The 27999-nt window shown below is 33.1% G+C and overlaps 8 protein-coding genes and 1 long non-coding RNA gene across 25 annotated transcripts; 4 read left to right on the top strand and 5 right to left on the bottom strand.

Annotated features, from left to right (window-relative positions):
* Position 1: 1 nt before the first annotated feature.
* Positions 2–1326, bottom strand: LOC128884387 (uncharacterized). The gene is made up of 2 exons (XM_054137758.1): positions 455–1326; positions 2–392 (listed from the first exon to the last, which is right to left on the bottom strand). The coding sequence occupies exons 1-2, from the start codon at positions 1275–1277 to the stop codon at positions 337–339; spliced, it is 879 nt and encodes a 292-aa protein (XP_053993733.1). The 5' UTR covers positions 1278–1326; the 3' UTR covers positions 2–336.
* On the bottom strand, positions 1327–6962 carry LOC128884386 (uncharacterized). 2 transcript variants are annotated; one of them, XM_054137756.1, is made up of 15 exons: positions 6489–6962; positions 5713–6429; positions 5007–5634; positions 4745–4953; positions 4635–4703; positions 4440–4558; positions 4139–4386; positions 3952–4084; positions 3771–3902; positions 3639–3721; positions 3440–3587; positions 3154–3384; positions 2966–3104; positions 2572–2912; positions 2198–2513 (listed from the first exon to the last, which is right to left on the bottom strand). In XM_054137756.1, the coding sequence occupies exons 1-15, from the start codon at positions 6676–6678 to the stop codon at positions 2346–2348; spliced, it is 3555 nt and encodes a 1184-aa protein (XP_053993731.1). In that variant the 5' UTR covers positions 6679–6962; the 3' UTR covers positions 2198–2345. The 2 variants fall into 2 exon arrangements, with proteins under 2 accessions (XP_053993730.1, XP_053993731.1); XM_054137755.1 differs by having other exon boundaries at positions 1327–2912.
* Positions 6963–7710: 748 nt separating this feature from the next.
* On the bottom strand, positions 7711–9860 carry LOC128883895 (general transcription factor IIH subunit 2-like). 2 transcript variants are annotated; one of them, XM_054136751.1, is made up of 11 exons: positions 9595–9730; positions 9438–9536; positions 9274–9364; positions 9017–9202; positions 8875–8963; positions 8744–8831; positions 8582–8676; positions 8430–8525; positions 8150–8294; positions 7982–8073; positions 7711–7931 (listed from the first exon to the last, which is right to left on the bottom strand). In XM_054136751.1, the coding sequence occupies exons 1-11, from the start codon at positions 9603–9605 to the stop codon at positions 7841–7843; spliced, it is 1083 nt and encodes a 360-aa protein (XP_053992726.1). In that variant the 5' UTR covers positions 9606–9730; the 3' UTR covers positions 7711–7840. The 2 variants fall into 2 exon arrangements, with proteins under 2 accessions (XP_053992726.1, XP_053992725.1); XM_054136750.1 differs by having other exon boundaries at positions 9438–9860.
* Positions 9861–10041: 181 nt separating this feature from the next.
* LOC128884064 (uncharacterized) lies at positions 10042–13323 on the top strand. Of its 7 annotated transcripts, none has more exons than XM_054137095.1 (12): positions 10042–10160; positions 10218–10321; positions 10376–10505; positions 10558–10629; positions 10697–10999; positions 11068–11484; positions 11544–11611; positions 11658–11915; positions 11992–12139; positions 12194–12679; positions 12736–12969; positions 13138–13307. In XM_054137095.1, the coding sequence occupies exons 1-12, from the start codon at positions 10158–10160 to the stop codon at positions 13303–13305; spliced, it is 2391 nt and encodes a 796-aa protein (XP_053993070.1). In that variant the 5' UTR covers positions 10042–10157; the 3' UTR covers positions 13306–13307. The 7 variants fall into 7 exon arrangements, with proteins under 7 accessions (XP_053993070.1, XP_053993072.1, XP_053993071.1 ...); XM_054137097.1 differs by having other exon boundaries at positions 10059–10160; positions 11658–11921; positions 13183–13323; XM_054137096.1 differs by having other exon boundaries at positions 10059–10160; positions 11107–11484; positions 11658–11921.
* Positions 13324–13775: 452 nt separating this feature from the next.
* Positions 13776–16697, top strand: LOC128884067 (uncharacterized). Of its 3 annotated transcripts, XM_054137109.1 has the most exons (13): positions 13896–14025; positions 14090–14303; positions 14357–14463; positions 14602–14737; positions 14790–14909; positions 14966–15073; positions 15136–15221; positions 15286–15434; positions 15494–15570; positions 15622–15733; positions 15791–15869; positions 15932–16371; positions 16423–16697. In XM_054137109.1, the coding sequence occupies exons 2-13, from the start codon at positions 14127–14129 to the stop codon at positions 16500–16502; spliced, it is 1671 nt and encodes a 556-aa protein (XP_053993084.1). In that variant the 5' UTR covers positions 13896–14025; positions 14090–14126; the 3' UTR covers positions 16503–16697. The 3 variants fall into 3 exon arrangements, with proteins under 3 accessions (XP_053993082.1, XP_053993083.1, XP_053993084.1); XM_054137107.1 differs by having other exon boundaries at positions 13776–14303; XM_054137108.1 differs by lacking the exon at positions 16423–16697 and having other exon boundaries at positions 13776–14303; positions 15932–16127; positions 16249–16361.
* On the top strand, positions 16643–18252 carry LOC128884476 (N-acetylgalactosaminyltransferase 6-like). Its single transcript, XM_054137908.1, has 2 exons — positions 16643–17985; positions 18237–18252. The coding sequence occupies exons 1-2, from the start codon at positions 16643–16645 to the stop codon at positions 18250–18252; spliced, it is 1359 nt and encodes a 452-aa protein (XP_053993883.1).
* On the bottom strand, positions 17635–22283 carry LOC128884066 (uncharacterized). 5 transcript variants are annotated; one of them, XM_054137104.1, is made up of 18 exons: positions 22182–22283; positions 21800–22124; positions 21425–21597; positions 21202–21345; positions 21041–21140; positions 20764–20991; positions 20451–20692; positions 20272–20393; positions 20112–20213; positions 19302–20035; positions 18981–19249; positions 18549–18679; positions 18406–18497; positions 18258–18345; positions 18169–18207; positions 18029–18115; positions 17834–17966; positions 17635–17775 (listed from the first exon to the last, which is right to left on the bottom strand). In XM_054137104.1, the coding sequence occupies exons 2-12, from the start codon at positions 21905–21907 to the stop codon at positions 18667–18669; spliced, it is 2235 nt and encodes a 744-aa protein (XP_053993079.1). In that variant the 5' UTR covers positions 21908–22124; positions 22182–22283; the 3' UTR covers positions 17635–17775; positions 17834–17966; positions 18029–18115; positions 18169–18207; positions 18258–18345; positions 18406–18497; positions 18549–18666. The 5 variants fall into 5 exon arrangements, with proteins under 5 accessions (XP_053993079.1, XP_053993076.1, XP_053993078.1 ...); XM_054137101.1 differs by lacking the exons at positions 17635–17775; positions 17834–17966; positions 18029–18115; ... (2 more) ...; positions 18406–18497; positions 18549–18679 and adding an exon at positions 18731–18931; XM_054137103.1 differs by lacking the exons at positions 17635–17775; positions 17834–17966; positions 18029–18115; ... (2 more) ...; positions 18406–18497; positions 18549–18679 and adding an exon at positions 18731–18928.
* A 128-nt stretch (positions 22284–22411) lies between these two features.
* On the top strand, positions 22412–27682 carry LOC128884068 (uncharacterized). 3 transcript variants are annotated; one of them, XM_054137111.1, is made up of 17 exons: positions 22412–22579; positions 22624–22710; positions 22903–23073; positions 23200–23267; positions 23338–23433; positions 23505–23647; positions 23706–23781; positions 23829–23918; positions 23976–24080; positions 24130–24205; positions 24289–24343; positions 24397–24492; positions 24549–24673; positions 24736–24851; positions 24907–25005; positions 25053–26055; positions 26110–26120. In XM_054137111.1, the coding sequence occupies exons 1-16, from the start codon at positions 22540–22542 to the stop codon at positions 25281–25283; spliced, it is 1674 nt and encodes a 557-aa protein (XP_053993086.1). In that variant the 5' UTR covers positions 22412–22539; the 3' UTR covers positions 25284–26055; positions 26110–26120. The 3 variants fall into 3 exon arrangements, with proteins under 3 accessions (XP_053993086.1, XP_053993085.1, XP_053993088.1); XM_054137110.1 differs by having other exon boundaries at positions 22900–23073; XM_054137113.1 differs by lacking the exons at positions 22412–22579; positions 22624–22710; positions 22903–23073; ... (10 more) ...; positions 24736–24851; positions 24907–25005 and adding exons at positions 26316–26432; positions 26491–26569; positions 26628–26791; ... (3 more) ...; positions 27410–27502; positions 27549–27682 and having other exon boundaries at positions 25284–25712; positions 25763–25875; positions 25935–26055; positions 26110–26249.
* On the bottom strand, positions 26902–27555 carry LOC128884071 (uncharacterized). The gene is made up of 3 exons (XR_008459216.1): positions 27349–27555; positions 27097–27286; positions 26902–27033 (listed from the first exon to the last, which is right to left on the bottom strand). It is a non-coding gene; the product is annotated as an uncharacterized LOC128884071 (long non-coding RNA).
* Positions 27683–27999: the final 317 nt, after the last annotated feature.

The raw sequence follows: 27999 nt of genomic DNA, 5'->3' as shown, positions 1-27999 counted from the left end.
ATATTACAAATTAATTAAAAAATTTTATTCGTTTAAAAAACAAGTTACGCATATTATACAAAAATAAAAAAATACATTTCGATAAAAATGCAACCATAAATTTTAATATAAACGATCTTAGACTTATATATTCATAAAATTTTAAAACATATTACAGAAAATTTTGCATATTTCTGGAAAAAAGGATACTTAAAAAGCTAAGGGGTGCAAATACGATTAAGCTACAAGAAAAATAAAATGTTGAAGATTCACAATAACCTTTGAAATATTTAGTAATGGTTTAAAAGAAATAAATTGAAAATTTATGACAGTAAAGAGTTCAAAGATCTTTTGAAACTATATAGTTAAATCATCCTTATTGCTTTTTTTTTGCATTTGTACTGGGCAAGACCCTGATAAAAAAAAAAAATGTTAAAAATATTCAAAAAAATGTAGAATTTTACTTTTTACTTACGACAATATTGGAAAGCCCAGTTTGTTGGAAAGTATTCGTTGTCGAATGCTAACGGTGGTAATTTACAAATATTGTAAAAAATATTGTAACATTTGTCCTTTGCAGCGACAGATTCGCCGTAGTTCGAAGTCTCAACACCGACTTCTGGCTCTGCGATATCTGAAGCAACTGTATCATCATCAGATCCTGGAATCATAGTATTTCTTTCATTAATATTTCCGGTTGAAACTAATTGAATGTCATTTTCAATAGTTGTTTCTTCGGTTGAAGCATTCCATTTCTCATGTGTCTGGTGTTGCAAAGGTAATGATTCATTCGAACATAAACGCGATATTTCATTGACAGTTGTTTGCTCGTCATTTGTAACAACCTCCGGTTCGAGTGATTTTAACGAGTTTTTATCTTCCATACCTTCATAGTCTTTGACAACCTGTGTGTGGCTCGTGGACGGGGTAGATTCTTGAAAAGTTTCAGGTTCAACCTCTACTGTTGCCTTGATTTCTGCTTCTGTAACACTTACGGTATTTTTTGGTTCTATAAACTCTTGCGTCTTTTCTTCAACAGAAAGTGATGAATTAATGCTTGTTTTCTTATTAGCACTGTCATTTACAGTACCAGATTCAAATGTCTTTTCCTCACCTTGCTTGTCATCATGAGTCGACTGAGAAGTTTTTTCAATTGTACTTTCTGGTTGTGTTTCATTAAATTTATTATTTTTCAAATCCGTCACAACTTGATTGTCATAACTTTTAGACGACCCGTTCGGTGAAAGATCCGCAGACTTTTTTGTTTGTTTTTGTTGTTTAGACGCAGAGCAACCCATGTCGAAATATTATTAAAAACCGGTAAAAAGTTGTTTAGCAATTACAAAATAGACTGCTAACGTTACCCAAATGCATACTGCTACTACAAAATCATTTTGGGTCAGCATGTGTTGTACAATTTTTTAATGTAATTTCATGATCGTAATTCCTTGTTTTATGATGAAAATGTGGGATTCTAATTATTTTTTACCGTACAGTATTTGTGGTTTTTTTGAAACTGAACACGAAGAAAGTGCTATGAATCTTCAAAACAATGGTATATTAGCAAAAAAAGAACTTATTGCGTCAATATTAAACTTTACACTTGAATATATAAAAACAAATTAAAAGTTTATAAATTAACTTCTAGGCAATAATAAAACGAACTAGAAGAAAAAAAAATTGACGCTGTTGTAATTTTAGAAAGAATAAGATGTTGCAGTCTTGACCACAAGTAATAAGCCTATTTCTTCCAATTTGAACAAAGTCTGAGTTTTACTGTCTTGGGGTTTTAACTGATTACATCGTTTTTTGATACACTGTTGTAACTACAAAATATATTATTTTTTGTTGTTAATTTTTTTTAAGATTTTGGTCCTCACGGTTCTTTTTAGGTATACGTATTGAAGAAGTTTTATTGATTTTTTTAGTTTCAGCTAGTTCTAATGTTGTTGGCTTTTTATCTTTTTTACTCATGTTTTTCGGTACTGGGTTTTTCTCAATTTTTGGTGTAAGTTTACGTCGTTTGCTTTCTGTGAAGGGTTTCTTTTCACTTGATTTTCCATTTAACGGCGTACCTTCTACATCATCTTTTTCGAAGCTAGTGTTAGCATGACTGGTTATTTTTTCATGTTTCCGTGATTGTTTTTTCCGTGTTGAAAGTTTTTTCATTGAACTGTTTAGTGGTGTTTCGGCTAAATTCGCTTTTGCATCATCATTGGATATGGGACGTACCGGTAAAGGCGCTCCTGAGTCTTCATCTATGTAGTTTAAAAAGATAACACCTTGTCTTTCAACTTGTTTCCTTTGTCTTTTTGTGAATATCATATTATCTTCAAACTCATGTTGTTTACGATCTTCTTTTGGAATCACACTTTCCCATGTACCATCACATTCTGTCGGCTCATGGGTCGCTGTGAAATGAAAGTCAGATATATTTGTGAAACTTGACAATAGTTGATCTGCAAAGCTTTCGTTATTTGTTTCTTCTGCTTCTGCCAATATTCGATCAAGATCGATGGTTGTGTTATTGGCTTCTGAAAATTGGCAGTGGCTCATTGGAGTTGAGGTATCCGTTGTACTTTCTTGGCTCACTTTATTTAACGTGGACGGTTTCCATAGTTTAGAAGCACCAAACTTTAATATTCGGTTCAATTCTTCCCGACTGAATCCTGACTGCTGTGACGGCAAGGTCTTATTATCATTTTTCATTTGTGTATCATCAAAAATAGCTCTGTCTTCTCTTTTATTCAATCCCTGTACAACAAGGGTATCAAGAACCATTTTACATTTTGCTCTTTCTAATATACGCTCCTCAATGGTATCTTTCGTGACTAAACGATAAATTTGAACTGTTTTAGTTTGACCTATACGATGGGCTCGAGCTTCAGCTTGCAAATCATTTTGAGGGTTCCAATCAGAATCATAGATAATAACTAAAAAAGTCGTGCGTTACATGTTCAATTTTTTTTTCATATTACAAGTATACCTGTATCCGCTGACGTAAGATTAATGCCTAATCCGCCGGCTCGAGTAGACAAGAGAAAACAAAAATCATCTGAATCGGGGTGATTAAAATGATCAATTGCTTTTCTGCGAACCTCGCGTGAGCGAGTGCCATCCAAGCGCTACCAAAGCAGAAGTTATATAAACAATCTTAATAGTTCATATAATTACTTGATGTTTGAACCCTCGTAACGTTAAATACATGGAAAGAATATTTAACATGCGAACCATTTGGGAAAAAATTAAAACTCTGTGGTTGCGTTCCTTTAAATATGGAAGTAATTTATCTAATAATGCTATTTTTCCTGATGTATTAAGTAGTGCATTATACCATTCTTCTCTGTAAGAAGGAGAAATTGAGGCATTCGATTGAAGTGTGGCGATATCAAAGTCACTTCGTAGCTAAGAAACACGCCATTACATAAAGAAGACAAAAGAATGGACTGCGTTGTAGTACCAACAAAGGATGATTACAAGCTTTTTTTAGCTCCATGCAAATATTCTGTAATGATGCTTTACTAGTTCCGGTTGAACGAGCTAATATCTCATAATTTCTGGACAAAATGGCTTTAGAGCATTGCATCTGCTGTGGAGACAACTCAACCCTGCATTATTCAAAAACGATTTTATTAAAAATAATTTCAATAGACCATTACCTAAGTATCCTTTCAAGTTTACGAGGTAAAGATTTTTCAACATCTTTTTTAACACGACGCAAAACTAATTCGTGAAGTTCGGACTAGAATAACAAAGTATAAAATGTATCTGCTTAGTATGGAGAAAGTTACTTGAAGCATTTCTAATTGTTTCTCCTTAATGATCCCAACAGAATCATTTTGTTCGATTTCTGAAAACCGTCCTTTAAATGTTTCTAAATTTTCATAGACGCGGGGACTCAAAAAATGTAATAAAGACCATAACTAAACAAACTGGTTTTATAATTTTTTGATTAAGTCATTTAATGTGTACCTCTTCCAAATTATTGTGCAAAGGTGTTCCCGATAAAAGGATGCGATATTGTGATTTAAAACATTTGAGCTCTCGAAAACGACGCGATTTTCGATTTTTTAATAAATGCGCTTCATCAATTGCTATTAGATACCTAAATTATTGCCGCTATGTGATACACAAAATAATATTGAATATTTGCCTATACCATTCAAACCTTCGGAGAAATTCAAGTTGTTCTGTATTGTTCAATATAGAAAATGTACAAATACAAACATCAAACCGATAGCGCCATCGGTTGGAACCGGCTAAAATGCGAGAACCAACTGTATTTTCTGTATTTCTTGAAGCCACATAAGGCCAAGCTTGAACACGGTCCATTTCAAACTCTTGTATAATGGCACGAGATACCGGATTTCCGTGGTAAACGATCACGTTGGCTGTGGGAAGCCATTGCTGTTGATTTCGTTCATTAACATAATATTACTCATTTTAATGTTTTTACTTACCCGGAATTCACTAAGCCAATTGTCCGCTGTACTTTGAGGAACTATAATTAGAAAAGGACCTACAATAAGTTCAGAGAACATAATGTGTCCTATGACAGAAATGGTTTGAACTGTTTTTCCTAAAAAGAAAAAAATATATCAGTGCAACACAATAAAAGAAAGTTAACATAGGATATGAGAGCGTTGAAAGCGTACCGAGTCCCATTTCATCTGCAAGTAAAACGGAATATCCTTTCTTCATCCGAGATACCATCCAGTTCAGACCTAACAACTAATGAGTACAAGGCGATAGGGAAACTAATCACCTGTTAATTGATAATCCCGCAAATCTTTGCCATGGCTTTGATTCAAATAAAACGGGGTGGTTGTATAAGGTTGAAAACTTGTTCGACACAAGGAATGACGATGGAGCGGAAGAAATGCTGAAGCAGATCCTGAAATCCTCGATTGCAGCTTGTAAAACTCTTCAATAACTGACGCAAATCCATGTTCTCGCAAAACATCACCTGTTTCCCTAAAAAGCCAGCCGTAGACTTTTATTTTTTTTTGACACGTTTTCAATTTTACCATGTACATTGATCGTATTGAGAGTTCGTCCATTTAACATAATACATATCCGTGCTTAGTTTTTGAAACTGCACAGAAGCAGTTTGTTTATTAGTTTCATTGTTATTAGCGTCTAAAGATGCGTCTTGTGGTTCGTGCTGCTCCGAAGACACGCATACTAACGAATCGGGCAAAGATGTATCTAAAGACGCGTCATTAACTTTGTCGATTTCATTCAAATGGGTTTCTTGCAAGTCAATCGGCGACAAAGACGTTTTACAAGGAGTCGTCTTAGTTATAAAATTGCTTGGTATAGTTCGAGTACGATATTCAACTCGATGACTGATAATTCTTTCGGCAATCAAAGAATCAAGATCGATTTGTCTTTGGAATTCCAAAGTTATATTTTGACATTCGATTTCATCATTTGTCATATGGGGAAGTTGTTGACTTAAATATTGCATTTTGCGAAAGAAAATTTCAACCTTACGGAGTCCACCACAATGTGTATTCACCAGAGACTGATATGTGCACCATGTGTTATGGAGGTGAGACTTATCATTCCATTTGATTAAAAATTCCAGATCGTCTAAAACAGTTTCTTTTTCATTGTTCACACTCCACGGCATTACACAAACTTCTGTTTTTTCTACAAAACAAATAATCAAAAAATCCAACTTTAAAATGTTTCGTCTTTATTAAAGATTCCAACGTTTTCTTTTTTTACCTGATTCATTCAAGAAACGATAACCTAAAACCTTTTCAACATTTTGCACTACTGTGCTTGACTCAACAAAAGTACTAGCATTATCATCATCAGAAAAAGAAGAAGAACTTGATGAAGAACTGCTTTGAAGCAGTTGGGAAAAATTAGGCTGTGAAATAGTAGCATGGCGTGTTGAGGCGCGTAGTGGTGGTAACAATTGTTTCTTTTGAGTGGTGACTCTACTTCTCTGACGCCGCCCAAATTCAACATAGGAAGATGCATCGGAATCTAAATGAGAGGCGTCATTTTTTCTCAAGTCTTTCTTACGATTTCCATTAGACAACCGAGGTGTCCAAGCTGTTGTTAAATGTTCTCCACCAAATGTGTTGGATGTCTTGTATTTGCTGTTATGGGAAGTTGTAACCTTTTTTTTGGTTTTCAAACTATTATTCGGTTTCGTTAATTTATTTTTCAAATGTCTCCTCCCGTTACCTTGAACCTCAGTATCGTCGGAGTCAACGAGATTACTGGATTCATCGGATTCAGTGACGACACTAATGCCACTTGATATTCCCTCAGTTGTTTCCGAATCCGATTTGCCTTCATAAAACATTGCAGACGAAGCCTTATTGCGCAAACGACAAGCTCGAAAATTGCGGGCGTGGGTGGAATACTCGGTTGATTCTGATTTATTAGGATTAAAAAAGCTCTGTTGAAAAGCATTTCTTAGAGTAGTCTCTGTCAACATTATGGGAAATAATTGAAAATCTAATGTTGCCAGTAATAATAACTCGTACCATGTTGTGAAAAATCGTTCTCATTTTTTACCGTACTAGCGTCGAATGGAGGGTTTGAAGAGCTGCTGCCGATAAGATTCTTATCCTGCGCGACCGACATATCACGCTTCACTCTAGTAAAGAAATCACTACATTGATTTGAATTATCCGAATCGGAAAACGTTGGAGTATTTGAAACGACAGGTATCATTCACCAAAAAAAAGAGAATCGCTGCTTTTTAACAAGTGCAATAGAAACACCAAACAACGTAAAAAAAAAAATTTTTAGCAAGCTAGCTAAAAAATTATAGAATAACAATATGAACGTTACTGGCCCTGAGAATCACATAACATATATGGTGGTAAGATGAACTAGTGAACTCAACTAACTTAAGTACAAAAATTTCTTTTTCAGAAGTTGATTGACAAACAATATAAAACAGAACGTATTTATGAAAAGATCATACAACATAAAAAAGTGTTTCTATTGAAGTTTACAGGAAGCTTTTATAGTGCAAGCTTCATAAATATAAAAAAGACTCGTTTAAAATAAATGATTGGAGTAAAATACAATTCATTTTAATCGTATAAATAAGTCTAAACAACACTAACACTAATCGATTTTTCGATTAAAAAATAAATTTTCAACAAGTACGGATTGTTAGTTTGCAAGAAAAAAACTAACAAAGATCCTACTAAACTGAAGGCACTATTAAGAAACAACTTGTTAGCAAACAAGTACACGCGAATAAGAAAGACTTTATTATTTTATGTAGACGAATCGCATAAACACATTCTTCATGTAGTTAAAAATTAGACACTAATAATCTATGTTTGATGTACATTTAAAAACATGAAACAAAATGTACTGCTTTTTTGTTTCGTTCAAGTTTTTTCTAATATACTAAGTTGTAAGCACCTAGAAGTGTAATTTGCGTCTGTCTCTTTCTCACTCTCTATCTACAAAAATCAAAACTGGTGTATTCCTTTAGTTTTTATTAAACAGATTTTTCTTTGCTGTTTCATAAAAAAAATCTTTTTTGTTTCAAAGAACTTGTTAGTCTTTTTTATGATCAACAATGAATCTCTAACCTTGACAAAAAAAAAAATTAGAACCAACAAATAAATCTTTTTTTTTTTTTGAAAATTATTTTTGTTATATATTTTTAACAATGAACGGTGGAGAAAAAGAGAAGAGTCACAATATTGTTTTGTTACCAATTTGTACTTTAATATGTATTAATTGCGTTAATAATCGTAATTATGTTCCTTTGTTAGGATGGCTTTTCCCTTTACGTTTACTATCTTGTTATGGTTAGTCTAGTAAAAGAAACGGAATGGAGATAATAATTAAACAAAATTTTTTTTAAAGACTAAATATCCTTTAACGGAACTATTGTTTGTTTTGGGACCATACACCCGGGGCACTGTTGTAAAACTGAGACTCGCCAATCTTGGCACGCACTAAATGCAAACACAATAAGTTTTTTTTTTGACTATAGCGCATGACGTACCGACAAAAATAATTCTCACAACTTGTACATTGTTGAACGGATGAACAAATTTTGGTTTCACACATGTAACAAACCGCTTCGAAAGAAGACAACTGAATACGCATACAATTCTTGTTATGTTTTGGTTCATTTAGTTTGAATTGAATGCTATTGTTTTTATTTATCTACATTAGTATGCCGAAGGACGGGAGCGTAGTGTTTAGTTGTTCGCGCGATGTTTAAAAAACTTGCAATGTGTAAGTCGCACACAACACATTTCGTTGGCACAGAGCATACTTTTCCACGACAACGGGGACATAAGTATCCTTTTAAACTACATAAGTAAAAGATCAAACGTTTTAAACGAACGTACACTCTATTGTACAATTTCAAAAATTACGGTTTTTATAAACAAGGGTTAATAAATTTAAAAATTGTTTGGCAAACACATAAAAATGGAAGAGTGTACCTGACACGATTATGACACATACATAGTGTGGCAATCGTCGTTTCAAGAGGCTTCGGGAAACCCATTGGCACTAAGCGCGTTTCACCGTGGTTTGTCCTATAAGAAGGCCAAAAGCGAAACACAATAGGATAAAAAGAAAACATAAGACTGACCAGTTGGGGGCATTTTCAATACATTTTAAACACTCCTTAAGTTCGTCTTGGGATTTAACCACCCTGTAGCTTCCTCCGGTCAACGTGCAAGCAGTCTAAAGAAACGTACTTTCCGTATAACAAATGAACCATTCACTCTTATTATATGCTTTAGGTTATTACACGTAATATAAAAAGTTCAGGTGTTAGCGAAATGACACTAATTTGAATGCCTTGAGTTGCAAACATCTTTAGGATTAACTGAATATTTCTTTTCGAAGAATTGTTAAAAAAAAAAAGAAACAGGTTTTTACCCGGAATCACAAGAGTTAATACTTCCGAACATAACGACAACTTCTCTGGTGGCATAAGGGGGGGTGGACGACAACATAGCAGCACATTTCTAAAAGAAAAGGCGAAACAATTCAAGGTTGCAAACTTTTAAATTTTGAGTACTTTAAATCCATTTAGTAAAGACACGGTACCTCCAGCTATATCTCGCTCACGTAGTAACTTTAGAAATTGCAAAAGTTCTTCTAAAGAATTATTTAACGAACAAATAGGAACGCCTTGAGAATGTAACAAAATAATGAATCCCACTCGACACAAAGGATTAGAACGAAAGAAAATTGGAAGGATTTCCTAAAAAAGTTGAAAAAAATGTCTTAGTTGGAATGAAAAAATTAAAAAACCTTAGGAAACATGAAGTGTACCTCAATAGCAGAAAGAACCGCAAATATTCGATTAGGCTTATAATCTGTTTCTTGCATACTTTCTGAAGCATCCAAAAGTATAACTACATTTCTAAATAAAATAGAAAGAGAGTTTTATTAAACCATATCAAACTTTCTTTTACTAAAATACAATAATTCAATACCTTAACGTTCCCTTTCTTATCAAAAGATGCGCGGTAGGGTTCTTTTCACAAAGCGTTTCTCTAGAGATTTGTTTAGTTTTCTCTGAAGATTGTAAAAACCTAGATAAGTCCAGAAAACCATCCTTTTCTTCAAATAAATCCCACGTTGCATTGTAACCTGTTTCCCATGAATAAGCATCTGCGGCATTATTATTATCAATGCATTCATTATGCGATAGTTTTGAATGCAGCGGTTCCGTTGGATCATCCGATTTACTAGTATCAATAAGATCTTCTAAAACAAGAGGTTCAGGTGGTTTTGGAATCATAGAAAAATTTGAACAGTGAAAAAGAATGAAAAAAGGATATGGTCATGCAACTAGTGCATAAAGCAATTACAAGTCTCTGTTTTTCATCAAAACTCAAATTGTATTGCAACCAAAATAGTTTAATTTGTTAAAAAAAAAAAAAGGAGTTTATTAAAATTGTTTTTTTTTTTTTTGTACAAACATGAACACAGGTCCTTTAAAAGGTTCTGAAAAAGTAGAATAATAACATAACTAAGACTTTTTTTTTATGCCTCCCTTTTCTAATGAAGCAAGACTGGTTAAACAAATTTTTTTAAAAAATAGTGTCTTTTAATGATTATAATAATGAAGTATTTAAAATATAATTTTAAATTACTTTAAAACTCAACTCGTATTAAGGTATACTGACATGTTTTGAATTCTTACTTAAAAAATGGTAAGATTCTAAAATTGATAATATAAGTTTCAGGAATGTCAATTTTATATTTGTTAGCGAGAAACAACAAACTCCATCAGTCATTCTTGTGAAAACTATTTGAATTTTTTAAATCATTTAAAGGCGGAACGGTTTCTCTACCTCTACACTCTTACTACAAGGTGAGTTTTTAAACTCCTTAACTAAATGTCAAAACACCCCAATATTCCTTTTAGTTTTGTATCAAACACACTCAAAGCATTACCAGAAGCAGGTCATTCTAAAGATTTGAATGACAGTTATTTGAAATTTGTTTCATGTCGTTTATTTTCTTTTCTTGATACCATTATAATTCAAGCCAAAGATGTACGTAGGTTTTCACGATGTATTGACGCCTACAACAATTGGATGACTTTAGTTTATTCATTTTTTGTCGCCCAATGAAAATAATGCTGTTACCAAAAGCTGCGATTTTTCCTCAACAAATTGTGTATGTTCAATTTAAATCTTTCAACTAATGTCATATTTTTTTCTTTTCATTTTTCGTGTTTTATAAGGAAAAACTTTTAGCAACAAGAAAAGAGAGTTCATACAATCTTGTTTATTTAGATCATTTTGAACATTTGGTGGTGAGCCAACTGTTAAGTCAAATCCAATTTTTGTTTCTCGATGAGCAAGAAAAAGATGTAAAGCTTCATTGTAAATTGACGTGGATGAATGCCTGGATTCAAACACAACATTTAGAAATTCGTGATGATTTCGCTCATTTTCTTGAGAAATCTGCACCGTGGAGTGGCGATTCGTGTAAAACACTTCAAGATTGGATATCGGCTCAATTTTCGTTTTTAGATTCTTTTGATGTATGTTTCGCTTCCAAAATAAAATGACTGCTTTCAGCACACCCTTTTCATTTTTATGTTCTCTTGAGACATGCACCGAATTGATGATTGTTATCTGTTTGGTTCAGTATGCAGGTGATAAAATGAACGTTCTACTAAAAATTATAAGTTGCGTTGTGAAACTATTAAATATTCAAGAAAAACATGAAAGAAGTGAAAATGATGCCAGTTTTCAGCAGGGTGAGGAGGAATTGTTAGGACAGTTTTATGAAAGAGATTTGAAGAATCGGGGAAGAAAAACGAACAAATGCGACTCAATCAATACAGTGTTTTTTAACTCCGCCTATGATGTGAACGCGGACATACTGTTAGAAGCTTTAGTTTGGATGATTATCAAAATAGCACCACATTCTCTCTTTTTGAATCTCGGCATTATACAATATTGTAGACATCCTCAACTCTTTTCTTCAGAACAATTGTATTATTTAACAATGCTAGCATCTGCGGTAACTTTACTCCACGAAAACAAGATAACTATGTTTTTCTTTTCTTTTTTTTTTTGCAGGCAGAATTTCTTTTAACACTAAAAGCGTCTAAAGATTTATACATATCGGATTCGTTTAGTCGATCCAAGTAATCTCAGCGTCCATAATATGACACTCAATATACCATTACTCAGATGTCTCTCCTATTGTCCAGAAGAATATGTTAATGATTGGATTGGGAATTCATGGGGCGCCAACATAGACGAATCGCTTCAACAATGTTTAGACCCTTCTTCGACTTTTAATGGATCAACACAATCAACTTTGTTGACAACATGCAAACCTTTACCTTCCTCTTTCCAAGTTTCCGCCAACTATTTTACTCAGCATACGTATAATATATTTCAAAAAGGCTTAGCAGATGCATGCGGGGAAAAAGCCTATCGAAAATTGTATGAGTGAGCTAATGATGTCCTTGATTCATTGGATGTGTTATAAAGTTCATTGTTTTCTTTGATACACTGGCAGATATTTCGATCGTGTTTCTCGTATCTCGTTTCCTTTAATTATTTTTTTGAAGAAAAACAACTCAACACTAGAAAAACTCCCTGCATTGTTCCAGCCATCTATTATTCATCAAACGATTTCCTTATGTGTTCGAATCCTTATGAAAGATGTAAGATTTTGTTTTGTAAAAAAACCTCAAAACAAAATGGTTATTGTGTTGTAGAATGCTTCATTGTTTGATTCTTTATTTGAGACCAATGAAAAAACAAAACAATTTTTTTCTTACTACAAATGTGATACATTTAAAAAAAAAATATTCACAATTTATTTAATGACAGAGTCTTATGAACGATTAATTTTCACACAAATCTTTCAACAATTATTCCCTTATATTTTGTATTTTACTGAATATACAATCAAGCCAAAGTCCTTCTTACAGGTGTTAGCATATGAATCATTTGGTCCTTTTCACCTTTTAGAAAAAGCCGACACTTTAACGCGTCGCCTTTTTCATAATTCATTTCTTCAAAGTTCAAATCTTAAAGATGTCAACGAATTACCTGATACAACGAGTTTCTCGAAAGCTGTGTCATCCATAAAAAATTATTTTGCAACTCTTATAATTTTTGATTTAATACACCCAACACAAGACCAACACAAACGGCTGCTTATTGTTTTTCGTCGCCTTACCCACCTTTCTGATTATACTGTAACCCTACTAGTGTGCTTAAGCTCCATGTGATTGTAGAATGTCTTCTTTATTAGAATCCTTTTGAAAAAATAAAAACATTTGTTGCTTTACTTCGACTCTCTGAATCCTTAAAGAGAACATGTCTTCCTTCAGCATCTGTTTATGGAGCTGCAGCCATTGCTTCTATATTTATAATTTACGCCAATCCTAAATTTTTAACCACCCACCTGATTTACTCTACCTTGTATCGTCATCCTCTTTTGTTATGCTCTGAAATAAATGACGCTCTTGATTTTATGTGGTTTGTGGTAAGCAATCAGCTTTTCCTTTTGTACGCCATTCTTTGCATATACTATACGCATAAATGAGTTCAATCATCCTACCCACTCTTTTTTACTGATGAAATGCGAAAAACTACTAGATCTATTTTATCTTTGTTTGTGAGGCACCGTTATAAAAACAAAAACGTCTCAAAGTGTGTGTGTGTGTGTGTGTGTGTGTGTGTGTCTATTCCACGTCAGATAAGCGTTATTGAGACCTTTTCCGCAAAAGTACATACGATGAGTATTGAAGCGTCTTCGGTACTTCTCCATTTACTGCATGTTGAAGAGACACTTTCTGAGAAATCCAACACTATTTTATAAGATACTTATATATATCTGTTCAGGATTAAAAAAGCTCTGTATTCCGGTTCAAATTTATATTTAAATTTTTGCCTTTCTTCTCAAATGTTTCTAATGTAAATCTAACTCTATATCTACCAAATAGCTACGCATTTTTTATATCAAACATACACAAGAAAGTCTTTCCCGACATTCTATTAAGACTTTCAGATTCCTTACTAATGTGAAACATTTATTTAGCTAACAAAACCCTTTTTTTGAGGTGAAAAGGAAAATTTTTGTAAATTGTACAAAATTTATGTTTAACTATAAAGTAATGTTTTGTAAAATGACTGTATTGCAGGTTGAGTAGATCACAAAACAAGGTAACACGTGTCCAGACAGTGTTAACGTTTTGCCTTTTCTGCAAAAGTAATGCAGTAAAAACAGTTTATGAGCGTGTGGTTCAGCGTCAACAATGGTATTATTACATTTTTAAAACGTATTATGCTATGTCTTATAGACAGCTACGTAAATTAAAAAAAACACTACAGAGCACTTTAGTGTGCGAAAACACTAAAGACTCGGTCTCATCTAACGAAGACAACGTTAAACCTCGAAAATTTTTTTTTGCTCGAGCGACATGTCTCTCATCGTCCAGCAGTAAACTTTCAGAAGATGATTATGCAATCAAAAGTCTTGATGAAAAATGGGCGAGTGTTTTTTCAAAAAAAAACATCGCTGAATCTCATGCTATCCAACGTGAGTATAAAGAAGAATCAGATTCAGACGCACTAAACAAGTTTCTTTTGTCTACCAATCAAAGATATGCTAAAGCCAACTGTAATGCAAAGCCCAACATCATGCAGAGACATGAAGAAATTTTAAAAATAAAACCATATTTACGAGAATTGCTAGCGCAAAATTTGTCTTTAGTGAACAGAACATCTGCCTCAACGAATGAAATTATTCCGCCTATCGCTCGAAAAAATCGTGTGCGAACACTATTCATGAAGCGGTTCTTGTTGCTTCCAGAAGCGGTAGTCAACTCGTATTTTAAAATTTTTGATGCACTGTTGCATTCATTTGGTAGAAAGAATTAAATTGGCCTTTCTTGATTCCGGAAGCACAACGCGTGACATGTGTTACTATAAAACATAATAACGATCAAACTTTCTTTAACTTCATTGAAGCTCCCATGTTAGTTTTCTACTAAACTTTGTAAATGATTTATTTTCTCTGCTTTGTTGTGAATAATATAAAAAGCAGGATTTTTATTGAAACAAAAAAAAAAGAATTGTTTTAATAAACATCAAAAAAAGTGTTTTTTTTTTTCAGTAGAACTACTGTTTTCACCAAGTTACAACATTACATGAAAAGAAATCTGTACGAAACGTGTATATTGAAATTACTTGAAATCCACCCTTTTCATATGGAGTTGAATCTTTTATATTGCCAAATGCTTATTGATCAGGTTATAATATTTTTTTTTGTTTGTAACGTTTTCAATGCATTTGGGATGTTAGAATAAAATCGAAGAAGCTTTCACATTTTGTCGTCGTTCTGTTCATGCACTTCAATGCTCTTTTCCCTCTGAATTCTCTCCTTCGTTTTTCTATTCTAATAATGAACCACCTTGGCCTCAAGTACACCGGGCACCTCAATATCTGTAGTATTCTTTAGTTTTGTTTTCCCTTGCTAGGTTCAGATGATCGATAAATCAAGCTCATCCCTTTTACTAGTCTACTGTATCCTTTTCACGTACAGTCGTTTTCTAATGAATGCATCGCGTTATCTAGAAGCTTTACAAGTAAATTTACATTTATTGCGTTGAAGGACTCAATTTTTTTTTTTTCAAAATACAAAATTTAGGTTTTAAAACTCCTTGTGCTACTCGTACCTCGTCAGGATATTTTTTTAACATTTTTATATATTGATGAATGCTTTGTCTATTTAAGGTTTGAGTTGATTACTCTCGAATCATGAATTCAATACACTAGTTTTAACCTATTATATAAATAGATCTTATAAACGACTTGAAAATTTTTGTTCAAGTTATTTTAATCATACTATTACGATTGATGGGAAGAAACAGAAAGAGAACGGGATGCTTTACTATCCGAATTTGTATTTTTCAGATTGTCTTTTACAATTAATGACATTATTACCATGTAACTCTGTCAATTGTTGCGTGTACCTCTAAGGATAACTAACATGCTTTTTTGATTAGCTATCAATTCTTCCCTTCCTCTAGCAAACACCGTCATAACGACTTCATCAATTTGTAGTTTTCAAATACAGTTCACTGTAATATCTTGACTATGTTTTTGCGAAAAATAAACAATCCTGTATCTGCAGAATTTATACAATTATACTCTTTTTATGATGCTGCGTGGTTTGCTGCTTTTTCCTTATTTCGTTCGTTTTCTCATTTATGTCCTTCAACTGGATATTAACACGCGGCCAACTGGTATTTAATCAAAATATTATTATTTTGTGTTTTCAAAGTAAAAGTATGCCTGTGTAGAGTCCACATGTAATGTTGCGTGGAAAGAATTGCTGAAATGTGACGTTTTCAAATGTTTTTGGAAGAAAACATATCAAAGGTTTGTTTTGGATAGTTTGGGTACCAAACCGTTGCAAAACCGTTTGACTGGGTGTGTCGTAGAAGAAATCACGATGCTACAAGACGCTTCTTAATAGAAACAACAAAATTATCATTAACAAAATTCAAGGACAAATGGAAGCAACCGAAAATCCTGGCATTTATTCATCAAACGGTGTATTGCCTTGTTAATCTAGTGAATACAAAAGCATTACGAAACGATACTATTCAAACATTCCGAAGGCAGTGGTGCTCCTTAGTAAGAGTGTTTCATAACGATTGCAAGACATTTCAATATTATTCACATTTTCGCTATGAAACAACACCACAACTGCCTTGCTTTTTTATGAAAAAAATATGTAAAAAAATCAACGTGGCAGATCCCACTAAAATAGGATTGTCTTTGAAGTATCAACCTCCATTGTGTTGGATTTCCCCTTTTTCAAATACTTTTCTAACTTTCTTCATAACACTACACCCTGGATTTGAAATGGATTTTCAAGGTACAGGAAAAAAATTTTAAAGTTAAAAAAATAAGTTTTTTTTAAAAGCAGATTTGGGAACCAAAATTGGTTTTGACAGCATGCTCTTCTATTTTAAATCATTTTTAACAAATTTATTTGTTAATTTTTAACACATTTAAACCATGTGGTGTGTTGTAGTTAACAAACTGTTTTTAACTTCTGGCTGTAAAACATAGTTTTAGCATGAGTTTAAAATATTAATTTTTTAGTAAGATTTTTAACATCTTTATTAAGAGATGTTTTAGTCAAAATGAAATCTACATGTGATAGACGCGTTCAAATACTCTTAATATGTTTAATTCTTATTTATTGCTTTTACGTTTTAACGGATTTTTTCGTTTTTGAATTAAAACGAACTCAGGAGTTGAAAAGGGGAATATTTGTATTGCCCCAAGAAATTACAATTTTATATGAAAAAGATATTAAGGAACCTAATGGTAAAGGTTTTCGAGTACTTAATACAAATGTTTTGACCCAGCAGTTTAGAAAACTTATACAAAATGAAACGAATAGTACAAACACTTATTATCATGGCTTTTTAGGAAGAGATCCCATTACAGGTGACAAGTTATGGAAAGAAGTACCTTACCCTGATTTTAATAAAAGTTTTAAAGAGAATATTGAAGCACATAAAGGATATGCGTTTAATTACCGTAAAAGCGATAGCCTACCACTCGACCGAAATACTCCAAATTTGTCAAGTAAAGAATGCTATTTAAAAAAATATGCAAATAACTTACCCAAGGCATCTGTGATTATTATTTTTCATAATGAACTTTTATCCGTTTTATTACGTTCTATTCATAGCGTTTTGAATTACTCACCACCTTCCTTATTAAAGGAAATTATTCTTGTCGAGGATAAAAGTAACAAGACATCACATCCATGGTTATTTGATACGTTGGATACTTATGTCCAAGATTTACCTAAAACGAGACTGTATCATCTGAACAAACGGCATGGACTCATGGGTGCCCGAATATACGGAGCTAAAAAGGCAATTGCCCCTGTATTAGTATTTTTTGATTCCCATATTGAAGCAAGCTTTCAATGGTTAGAACCTTTATTAGAAATAATACACGAAGACAACAAAACTATAGCCACACCATTGATTCGTGTCATTGACTCCCAAAATTTCGACTTTACTAAGGATAATTTAAATGCTATTAGTTTCACTTGGTCTCTAGGTCAAAAGCCTTTAAATCCAAAACTAGAATCGACACCTCTGATAAGTCCTGCTTTAGCTGGTGGACTTTTCGCAATAGAACATGAATGGTTTAAAAGTATAGGCTATTATGATAAGGAGTTAAAGTATTATGGTGGAGAAGAGATGGAGTTAGGTTTTAAAACATGGATGTGCGGTGGTCGTGTTCTAGTTCATCCCTGTTCGAATGTTGGACATGTTTTTCGTTCACCAGATTATTGGTCAGAACAAGTTTACTTTGTATCATATGAGGAAATCAAACGTAATAAATTAAGAGTAGCTCATGTATGGATGGATGAATATGCGAATTTGGTTGAAAAACTTAATGGACCATTGGCTTTACCTTTAGGCTCCATTGCTGAAGCTTTTTCTATTCGAAAAAAATTAAAGTGTCATAATTTCAAATGGTTTTTAAAAAATGTAGCCACCGACGTTCTGGATCCGTTAGAAAAAAATACTACATTTTCAGGATCAATTGAAAGTATCCCTACACAAAGTTGTTTGGACACAATGCAATCTCTACAAAATCAAGACTATGTTAAATTATTTCCATGTCATCACCACAGTGTTACTCAATTTTTTTTTTGGGATTCCAACGGAATTATAAGACCCTATGAAAAATTAAATTTATGCATTATAGCTCTGAGTCCGACTAACCCACTCGTTCAATACTCGTCGAAATGTGACGAAGAATCGCAGTGGATTTTCGATGAAAAAACCCAACAAATCAAACATACACGTTTTTCAAGCTATTGTTTACAGGTTCAAAAAAAGTCGGATAAAAATAAACACATGCACATGACACTTACTGAGTGTACAATAAACCCCTTCCAACAATTTAAGCTTTTTAATATATTAAAGTAAAGATTTGCCATTACTAGCCGTTTCTCACTGCTATATTCTTAAAAAAAAAAAAAAAATATCTACAACCTTTAGAATGAAATTGTTTTACTGCTACTCATGTTAGGATAATAATGCCGCGTTTTAATAATTCAATACCAAGAACATGGAATTGCGACAACATTTTAATGTTGCGTATACCTGTTATACTGATTTTAATAGTTTCATCTCTACATTGTTTTTCTAGTAAAAAATGAAAAACATTACATTGTACTGAAATTTCAAATTAGTAAATTGACAATGGTTATCATCTTTTTATTGTAGTAGGTGGCGGTTTGAAATTCATAGTCGTAACAAAGAATTTTTTTTAATATACAGATAAAATAAGAACTCTCAAACAAAGTTAAACACAAATTTTACTGGTTTTCCACAACTAAGAGTAGTGGTGGAGTGACAAGGAGCGTTTTCTAAGTAGAACGGCTTTCTTTCATACTGCTGATAAAAGATTACCATTTTGTACTTTAACTCGTCTTGCATCACTTACACGTTAAAAAATGAATGAGCATCGTCACTACACTCATTATGAGTTAATGCCTCAATATCACGAAACCTTTTACAGTGCTCTTGTGGTATACAGCTTGGCGCGTGCTGTCGTTTCAACCTAAAATGTTTTACAAATAGGGAATCTTTTGGTAAAGGTATGTTCTGCATTGAAGTGGTTGAGCCGCATTGTAACGCGTCATCAAAATATGCTTCACAATGTTTTGAGCTAGGATTCAGGAAAGGTGTAAGAAAAGGTACTGGCTCGTGTTTCTAAAACAAAATGCATAATTTTATCTGTTGATAAAATCGTTAATAGGCTAACCGTAGTATTACTACGGGAGGGCGAAGAATCGCATGAATGGTTAGTTAGATATGCGTGGTGTGCGGGAGGTGTTGTTATTTCGGGATAGTTGACGTCAATCCAGGTCCCATCATCAAGACGCTGAAGTTTAGCTTGTCGACTAATTAAACGTGAGGAGAATTCTTGAAATAATGATGTACTGCTACGACGCTTGTATCCTGAATCTCCTAAACTGCGTCTTTCAGCCATAGGATACAAGCGTTGTAATGCGCCACGTTTACTCATTGTAGATGGTGTTACGCTATACTCAACACGCTGAGTAAGCCATTCTATAAATTTACCTTCTACGTTTTTAACTCGTAACACCTCCATTTCCTCAAATAATCGTAAAATACTTCGTAGTCCACGCTCTGATGCCACATTTTCCTTCTTCAACAGACATTGTACTGTACCGTATGCAAGTAAATCAAGCATACTCTGACATGAAGCTACAATGCGTGTGTGTGTCGTAGTCACAACGCTAATAAAACGTTGACAAAAAGCATCTTTGAAAACGATTGCAGGTAAAGAACTATGACGATTCATGCTACCACCAGACAAGGAAAATTGTTGAAAGAAAGAGTTTAATTGAAGGCCACAAAATAAATGTAACAGAAAATCTATATTATCCGGAAGCCCATAAATATCATCACCGGAGTTTAAACTTTGTGGTAAGAGAAATAAACATTTAAGCCACTTTAACAAACGTGATTGATCTTAGTTTACAAAAGAAACAAGCAACAGAGACCGATATTACACGCGAACTCATGAACTATCTTTTTGTTTACTTACACCCAAAATCACTTTCCAAATATAACCTTGTTTGTTTCTCCTGTTCATTAGAAATTCCCATTGTGCGAAGCCACAGGGAAAACGATTGATGATCAAAAGTAACTAATGATGAATAAATCCGAGTTTATACAAAAATTAAAAAAAAAAAAGAAAACCTTACTATTCGAATCACGAGTGTGAGAAGAGTCATGAAGAGAAGAAGATGAAGATGTAGGATGAACAGCTGGTTTTCCCTTTTGAACTTGCAGACCCGTTATTGCATAAATAAAACTAGCAACAAGTCTATCGAGAAAAGTACTATAATAAAAATTTCTAATTTAAAAAATAAAAACACAATACCTATCAATAAATGTTACGGACACTTTTGAGAGAATCCAGAAAACTGTTAAAATGATAGTGGCATTTGTCACTAATTCAGGGTCGTACATTAACAAAAGAAAATCTTTCAAAAAAGATAGAGCAACATTTTCGTGAGAACATGAATGAAAAATACAGTCAATAAAACTGAAGCAACTAGGAAGAGCTTCTCGTAAACTCTGGCACCATGCACCAGCAGTTATAAATGCTGGCTCACTAAGAACCTGTTGTTTAAATTCATAAAGTGAAAAGAAACATTTACAGATTAGTAAGACATGAATAATTAAAAAAGTACCTCAGGAATTTTAAAACGTCGTAACGCACGCATAGTCTCTTTTTGTTTCAACCCAGCTACCATTGCGACACATTGTAACAGTTTTTTTAAAGATATAAAATTTTCTCCGCCATGCTTTCTTAAAGGGGTAACGCCTAGTAAGGATTTTAAAGATGCTTCCATATGAGGATCAGAAGGTGCCAATGACTCAAGATCTTGCAGTACAGCTACTAAACCTGAAGCTAGTTGCTACAAGAATTAAATGTAATTTGGTTATCGACGCATTAAATATATGTACCTTTGAGTGAACACGTGTCATAAGCTGCGACCGAATATTCAAGGCTTCAGGTTCCCAGAAATTCACAAATAAATACTGAAAGCATCCCTTGGACACATTCCTTCATGTAATAAGACAGTGACTTGGTTTTTTTAGTTCTACTCTTGGCAATCACTTATTACCTTAAAACGTTGACAGAAGGTAATTTACTACTGTTGGTAAAACACTGATAGCATGTTTGAAGCTCTTGTATGAAGTGAGAGTTAGCTGAACTTTCTTGAAATTCCATTTTATTTTTGTTTTCAGAAAAAAAGAATTTCACAAAGCTGTGTGAAACGAGTGATACACAAAAAACAATTACGAATTTATTGTAATGAAACAAGAGTCTTGTTAGAATGAACATACTTTTCAATTGCCACAGCATATAATACTTGCAGTGCACTTTCCTTGCTAAGAAAATTGGGGTTGTCCTTTATAGTGTCATGATAATCATTGTCTGCTATAGAAGCATCGAGAAACGTGCGAGTTGAAACAACAGCTTCTGGAATGGTCAAGTCATTGGATTCCCACACCAGAATCTACAATGGAAACAATTATTAAAACACTAGGAAAAATTCATGAAAAGACACGAATTATTGAACAGAAGAATAAACATGACGTTGTAAATAAATTTTGGTATATAATGTTATATGTTAATGAATCGGTTTTGTCTTAACGAATATATAGAACTCAAACTATTGAAAAAAATTAGTAGAAAAATAATTTAAAATGAAAAATAACCTTTTCACGAGCTTTTTTTTCATCTCTAGAATCCTCAGCAAATATTAAATCATAAACCGAAAGAAATTCTTGGAAATGTCCTTTTCTAACTACACTGCAAAAAGGCATTTAGAAAAAAAAAAAGATTTTTCTTTCCACAAAAACCTCCAACTTTCGTTCGAGGCTCTCCTTCTAGTGTGATTGGGAGTGCTACAGTAAGAAATCGTACAGAATCTGTCTGTTTTTAGCATGCCAGTCTGTTGTGCTATAAGAAAAAAAATCTGCGCTAAATTTCGTACATGAAGCGATTTTTTCGCATTAAAATACTACCTAATAAAGGCAAAACCTTAAGGTATCACACAAACATGGGATAAATGCAGTCACGAAAATTTTATAATCATACTTTATCTTAGCAAGAAAAGATGTAGACATTTCTTTTTTTTTAATTCAATTGAAATGCTCGAACACAGAGAGTACAGATATAACCAAGTAGTCTCCTCTATAAGATTAGTGTATAATCTCTATCTTCTCAGTACTACACTGTGCCGGACGTTAAGTTGTAGATGTGTGGATATTTTGGTCAAGAGGAAAAATTGTGGAGAACTGTTCTTCATTAATTTGACCCTGAGACTAAGAAAGAAAATATCTAACTGGATAATACAGAAAAATAAAAAAAAGATTTATTTTTCAAAGTAGAACAATCATGGGTTTTCATTAAATTTAAGATTAAATTTTTCTAAATTACTATATCTTCGTCTCTTATGACAAGTTCGTTTTTTCGTCGTCGCTATGGCTCCTGCTGTAAGAATTTTTTTCAACATGAGTGTTTATAGAATTCATTTTAGGTAACACAGGTAAGGTCGAGGATATTGTGAACACAGCAATATCTTGTAATGCCGACGTATCACAAAAGAGTAGAACAAAAAACCTTCGTACGTTATTTTGTAGTAACAATTCTTGTAAAATATTCTTAACGACATTGAAAAATGTTAATACCGAGAATAATTAATAAGGGCTTAATAAATCTATTAGTTACAGATTATGTAGCGTATGCTTATTGTATTCTCTTCATGTTGATTAATAATGTAATAATCAACTGATAAAACAATTTCGTTTTCTAGCAGCTGGGTGTCAAGGAAGTGACTTATCGTTGTCAGACCGTTCTACATCAGATGAGTCATTTCGAGACACTCGCAAGTCAGCTCAACACAGTTTTGGCATTTTTCTCAATCCTGAAAAGATATGGTTACCAAGTAAAACAGTAAGCCTTTTATCCGACAACTCAAAGCTCGAAGGTTAGTTTCCCCTGACTGCTCTTATTCTTTATGGTGACCTTAAGACAAGAACTTTTTATGATTTATAAAGCTGTATAATGCGCCATGTGATTTCTGATTCGATCATATGGTGTTTATTATAACCAGATTCCATTCCCGTTTCGCCGTACTTTCGTTCAAGCGAACTTGTTAATGTGAAAAATCCTGATGAACAAGTAGGACTTTGTGTTAGTAACCCTTTACTTAATTAGCTCAATTTATCTTAAACATAATTTTTGTTTACAGGAGAAAGAGCGATTGACGCACACTCAAGACGATTCTCATAAATATAAATCACCTACAGAGTCAACAAGTACAACTCTTGTGAATGATAGGCTAAAAGTAGGATAGAGATAAAGGAAATAAAAACGCCTTGTGATTGACCTTAGTCTAAGTTATAGTCTATTCGTTAGTTAGGGTTAAAACAAGAGGAAGCACCAGTGGTGGACAGCTCTCTTGATAAAACATTGGAGGAACCGGACGTTTTAAAAAAAATGTATCCTGAAATCTATGAGACAGTTCATTTACAATTTCACCATCAAGTGGAGACACTTCAGTAAGAAAAAGCAAGAAAATTTTCATGGGCAATCAATCTCTGGTACACGACTGTTTAGAATGAATTTGAATCAGGAAATACAAAAGCGTCAGAAAGCAGAAATATTTGCGTCTATACGTCAAAAACAATATCAAGTAAAATGGTCTTGTGTTACTTTATTTAGTCCATTCACCATGCGCAGGAAATTTTACAACATATGACAGTCTGTGAAGAAATTTTAAATTGGTTTAAAGAACGTTATCCGAATCATTTGAATCTTGATGAATTTAAAGTAGGATTTTCTCTCTTTTAATTGATTTAGTTTATCGAGTTTTTATTCATCCTGAAGAGTAAATCTGCTGATCAACTTATTTATAATGAAAAAGAGTTATTTCGAATGCAAAAAATAATCGAAAATATGACATTTGAAAAAGAACTATTTCAAAAAATCTTGGTAACAATTTATTAAAATTTTCATTATTTTTAAGATTCATTTGATACAGATACAAAAAGATAAAGAATTAGTAGCTTTGAAAAATATGGATCCTACTTTCAAATCACTTTCTGTTTTTGAATTAAGTACGTGTGTATGAAGTGGGTTTTTGTTCGCATGTCACTTGATGCCGTTGCGATTTGATGCATTTATAAATTAATTTCTTTAGCTACAAAAGCCGTTTCACTGTTACAAGAGAGTAAGCAATCGGAGCAAATTATCAGGTTAGTACAAATTTGTTTGTGAAGGGCGTATGTTTCGTCGTTATCCATTGTAGCAACAATACGGCGCAATTGGAGGATGCCAAAGAGAAAATAAATGAATTACAGGAAGCGATTAATAAGCTAAAGGAGCAATTGGATAAAACGCGAACGTGAGACAGTTTGATTTGGGCGTACTTTTTTTTTATAAAATAAATTTTTTTAAAAGAGAAAAAACATCCGCATTATCATTACTAGAAAAATGTAACATACGGTTAGGAAACCTAGAAGTAGAATTAGAAGAAAGAAAAATACAAGAGAATATAAGCAAGAAGGAAGATGCTGTTGTGTCAAGTAGCTCACAGAATAATGTTTTCCTTGTTCAAATAGTTTTCGTTATCAATCTGCTTTTTTAGATCGTCAAACAGAGCAATACTTACGTTTAGTAGACGAACTCGACATAGCAACGGAACAATTGGCTAAATTTCGAGACGAACTTGCGTATCGAGATAAATTAATTGTTACATTAAAAGTATTATTTTTTTGTTTTTTTGGTACAATAAAGTCAAACGTCCATTTTATTTTAGTCGGAAATTGTAAGACAGTCGATATATAATCAAAATGCTGAAGCCCGAATTTTATACTTGTCGAAATGCGTTCCAAAACCAGCGAATCTTCAACATTCAGTAATACGAAAAAGTGTTTTCATTTAACATAGCATGATACGTCTTAGAAAAAAGCGTCGTTTTTTGATAATCCCACTCACCGTTTAGCTACTTGTAATAAATCGATATCAGTTTTGTCTTCTCGTAAAAGCCACTGTTATAATTCTCACGTTTCGACGTCACCAAGAGTTAACGCACATAATGCTACGAATCACACAGATTCTAAAAACCTTCGTTCCACGTCTACTCTAATGTGCCCTACCCAATCCTCTTTAAAAAAACGTGTTTCGTTTTATTGATATTTATCTAGTTAACATTTTTTTTAAAACAGCTTTGTTACAATAATTTCTATTTTCCTTATCATAATATATATAACACTTTTTTTTAAGGCTACCACATTAAGTATATACATTTGCTCTTAATGTTGTGACAAGTAACACGTAAAAAGAAAGATAGGTTTAACTTAACAGGCTCTTGGTCTTTTGTCAAGTAATCTTTACAAAAAAAAAACATTTAACAAGGCATCAGGAGATGAAATCTGATAATGAAATTATAAATTATTGTGAGGAAAAATTTTTTAAAATGGATTGGTCAAGACAGATTTATCTTGACTCCTTAAAGCTCTACGATACTATTTTTTCTCTACAAAATCATCAAGACTCTAAGACATTATGGGCTTTATACTATGTAGTTGAAAAATCAATTAAAATTTTACGTAAAACGTTAAGGTGTGTAATCCCTTAATTACAATGATATCAACATGACGCATATAATTTAGGCTGTACTCATTAGAAAAAACAATTGTTGCATTTAATGGTGGAAAGGATTCCGTTGTGGTTTTACACCTTTTTCTTGCATGTTACGCAGCCGCCTTTCGTGCAAATTTACAATGTTTGTCATGTCGATTGTTTCCATTTTTTTTTAAACTTCTTTTTAACGTTGCAATAAAGCCCAAACAGATATAAAACTTCCGCTTCAGCCCACTATAGTATTTTTTCAATCCGCACATGAATTTGATAATGTTCTTTCTTTTGTTACTCAAACAGCAAAAGACTTGGACTGCGATTTCAGGTTAGTTTTATGTCAACTACAATTCCTTAATAACTATTTGTGATTTTTTAAAAGATGTTATCCTGGAAATTATACAGAAATGATATCAACATGTTTATCGGATATTGACAACTCGTCGGATCATTCAAATACTCACTCTTTAAATTCACAAACATCCATAAAGAGTGCGTCAACATGCGTCGCTTTTATAATGGGTAATGTCTATCATGAAGAAAAAGGTGAAAAACATGAGTTTAAGAATCTGATTCATTCCATGTTAGGCTTACGAAGAGGTGATCCTGGAACTTTCGTTCAGGCGGCTTTTGAACCTAGTAGTGATTGGTTAGGTGACGACATTTCATTTATGCGAGTTCATCCAATACTTCATTGGAGTTACAGTAACATAATCATCCTCAGTACAAGCATTTTTTTTTTCACGAATGATTTCATATTTAGAGGATGTATGGCGATTCATAAAATTTTTCAAGATCCCTTATTGTTCCCTTTATGATCAAGGGTATACATCTCTTGGAACGTATGCTTAGCCATCATAAAAACAATTCAAAGCGTCATAATTTGTTTACCGATTTCAGCCAAGAAAATACTAGAAAAAACCCTGTATTAAACCAAGCTTCAGGGAATGTCGCTCCCGCTTATGTGCTAACGTCGAGCTATCACGAACGTTTAGGACGTTCTACTTCTATTAGAAAAGGCAACTTGGATTTAAGTTGGTATAAGACATTTAAATACTCTTTAGGTACACTGCATTTTTATTATTAGATGAATTTTTTTTTTGTATGAGCACAATTTGATTCTCTGTTGAAAGGTTTTTTACATAATTTGGGTCATCTATTTCATAACAACCCTCAAAAGAATTGTTTCGCGTCTCAAGAATTCATGCAAGAATTGGAAGCACAACAATTGCGACTCACAAACATAACAATGGTTGAATTTTGTACCCCGAATTTGGTTACCCAACTTGAATTCCACGTAGGGTTACTTATGAAAATCAACAAAACCAATTTTGTATTTAAAAAATAAAATTTTAAGATGTTTCCTTACTACGATGCAGGCTTCCTTCACAGATTGTTTCCTAGTTGTTCAATGGGATTTACACTTAACATCATTAATGATTACAATGAAAACGTTGGCTCAAGTTTTTGGTAAAAAGCCTTGTTGTTTAATGAAAAAATCGTACTTTTTCATTTTAGGTAGTGGCTTAAGTGCAATGAATTGTGAAGTCTCACACTTTCTGCAAAAAACGTATAAAACGAATTTGTCAAGCGAGTACGCTTTCGGAAACGACGCACGCACCACTTTGACCACAGTATGAGATCAATGTAGAAAGTGTCGTGTAGTTTGCTTTGGATTATAGAATGAGAAGGAATCGTTCAATGCAACGTATAGTGACAATAACGAACTATTGTATGCTCCACCTTACAGTATTTTTCATAAAACCGTCAAAACAGTACGTAAAAGAATAGAGCACGACATAAAGTCTGTTCTATGTCTAGAATCTCCCTATTATTCAAATAAACAACTTTTTCGTTATACCTGGAATTTCTGAAAGTTTCTCAACGTTGGTCTCAAGTGTCGTTGCGTTGTTCACATGCACTGACGATGACCCTTTAAAGGCTACCAACTGACTGCAAAGGGCTGAATCTTACTCAAGACACAAATGGATCAAGCAAAAAAGTGTACCTTTTTTTTTTTAGTTTAAAAATAAAAAGGGTGTAAGTGTGTTTGTGAAAAAGAAACAAAGAAAAAAAAAAAAGGCTCCATCATTTTTTGATATTGAAACTGGTTACACAGATTTTAGGCAAAACTTGTATCAAGATACTTTCTAAATTTGGTTTTAGTGGAACCATCATCTATTAAGTCTTTGTTTCTTTGATAAATAAAACCAATTTAGAAAAGTGTGTCCAATGTATGAGCGACTGTATAACATTCGTTAATTAAACGATC

This window comes from Hylaeus volcanicus, unplaced genomic scaffold (genome assembly GCF_026283585.1).
Source record: "Hylaeus volcanicus isolate JK05 unplaced genomic scaffold, UHH_iyHylVolc1.0_haploid 12237, whole genome shotgun sequence".
Classification (NCBI taxonomy): domain Eukaryota; kingdom Metazoa; phylum Arthropoda; class Insecta; order Hymenoptera; family Colletidae; genus Hylaeus; species Hylaeus volcanicus.
This window is presented reverse-complemented; position numbering and strand designations above follow the sequence as displayed.

Bases quoted from the DNA above. Each gene is read 5' to 3' on its own strand.
- LOC128884387 (XM_054137758.1), bottom strand. From the start codon at position 1,277: ATGGGTTGCTCTGCGTCTAAACAACAAAAACAAACAAAAAAGTCTGCG. The intron at 393-454 runs GTAAGTAAAAAG...TTTTTTTATCAG, and splicing joins CTGGGCTTTCCAATATTGTC to GGTCTTGCCCAGTACAAATG.
- LOC128884386 (XM_054137755.1), bottom strand. From the start codon at position 6,678: ATGATACCTGTCGTTTCAAATACTCCAACGTTTTCCGATTCGGATAAT. The intron at 3,385-3,439 runs GTACTACAACGC...CGTGTTTCTTAG, and splicing joins CTTGTAATCATCCTTTGTTG to CTACGAAGTGACTTTGATAT. The intron at 3,105-3,153 runs GTAATTATATGA...CTGCTTTGGTAG, and splicing joins TACGAGGGTTCAAACATCAA to CGCTTGGATGGCACTCGCTC.
- LOC128883895 (XM_054136750.1), bottom strand. From the start codon at position 9,745: ATGATTCCAAAACCACCTGAACCTCTTGTTTTAGAAGATCTTATTGAT. The intron at 9,203-9,273 runs GTACACTTCATG...CAACTTTTTTAG, and splicing joins CGGTTCTTTCTGCTATTGAG to GAAATCCTTCCAATTTTCTT. The intron at 8,677-8,743 runs GTAATAACCTAA...ACGTTTCTTTAG, and splicing joins CTGAACTTTTTATATTACGT to ACTGCTTGCACGTTGACCGG.
- LOC128884064 (XM_054137094.1), top strand. The intron at 10,630-10,696 runs GTATGTTCAATT...GTGTTTTATAAG, and splicing joins ATTTTTCCTCAACAAATTGT to GAAAAACTTTTAGCAACAAG. The intron at 12,970-13,137 runs GTAAGCAATCAG...AACGTCTCAAAG, and splicing joins TTGATTTTATGTGGTTTGTG to TGTGTGTGTGTGTGTGTGTG.
- LOC128884067 (XM_054137107.1), top strand. From the start codon at position 13,776: ATGTCTTATAGACAGCTACGTAAATTAAAAAAAACACTACAGAGCACT. The intron at 15,074-15,135 runs GTAAATTTACAT...TACAAAATTTAG, and splicing joins GTTATCTAGAAGCTTTACAA to GTTTTAAAACTCCTTGTGCT. The intron at 15,571-15,621 runs GTAATATCTTGA...CTGTATCTGCAG, and splicing joins GTTTTCAAATACAGTTCACT to AATTTATACAATTATACTCT.
- LOC128884476 (XM_054137908.1), top strand. From the start codon at position 16,643: ATGAAATCTACATGTGATAGACGCGTTCAAATACTCTTAATATGTTTA.
- LOC128884066 (XM_054137101.1), bottom strand. From the start codon at position 21,907: ATGCCTTTTTGCAGTGTAGTTAGAAAAGGACATTTCCAAGAATTTCTT. The intron at 20,693-20,763 runs GTACTTTTTTAA...TTTAAACAACAG, and splicing joins GACGTTTTAAAATTCCTGAG to GTTCTTAGTGAGCCAGCATT. The intron at 19,250-19,301 runs GTTAGCCTATTA...ATTTTGTTTTAG, and splicing joins CCTCCCGTAGTAATACTACG to AAACACGAGCCAGTACCTTT.
- LOC128884068 (XM_054137110.1), top strand. From the start codon at position 22,540: ATGACAAGTTCGTTTTTTCGTCGTCGCTATGGCTCCTGCT. The intron at 22,711-22,899 runs GTACGTTATTTT...TTCGTTTTCTAG, and splicing joins GAGTAGAACAAAAAACCTTC to CAGCTGGGTGTCAAGGAAGT. The intron at 23,648-23,705 runs GTAAGAAAAAGC...ACGACTGTTTAG, and splicing joins CATCAAGTGGAGACACTTCA to AATGAATTTGAATCAGGAAA.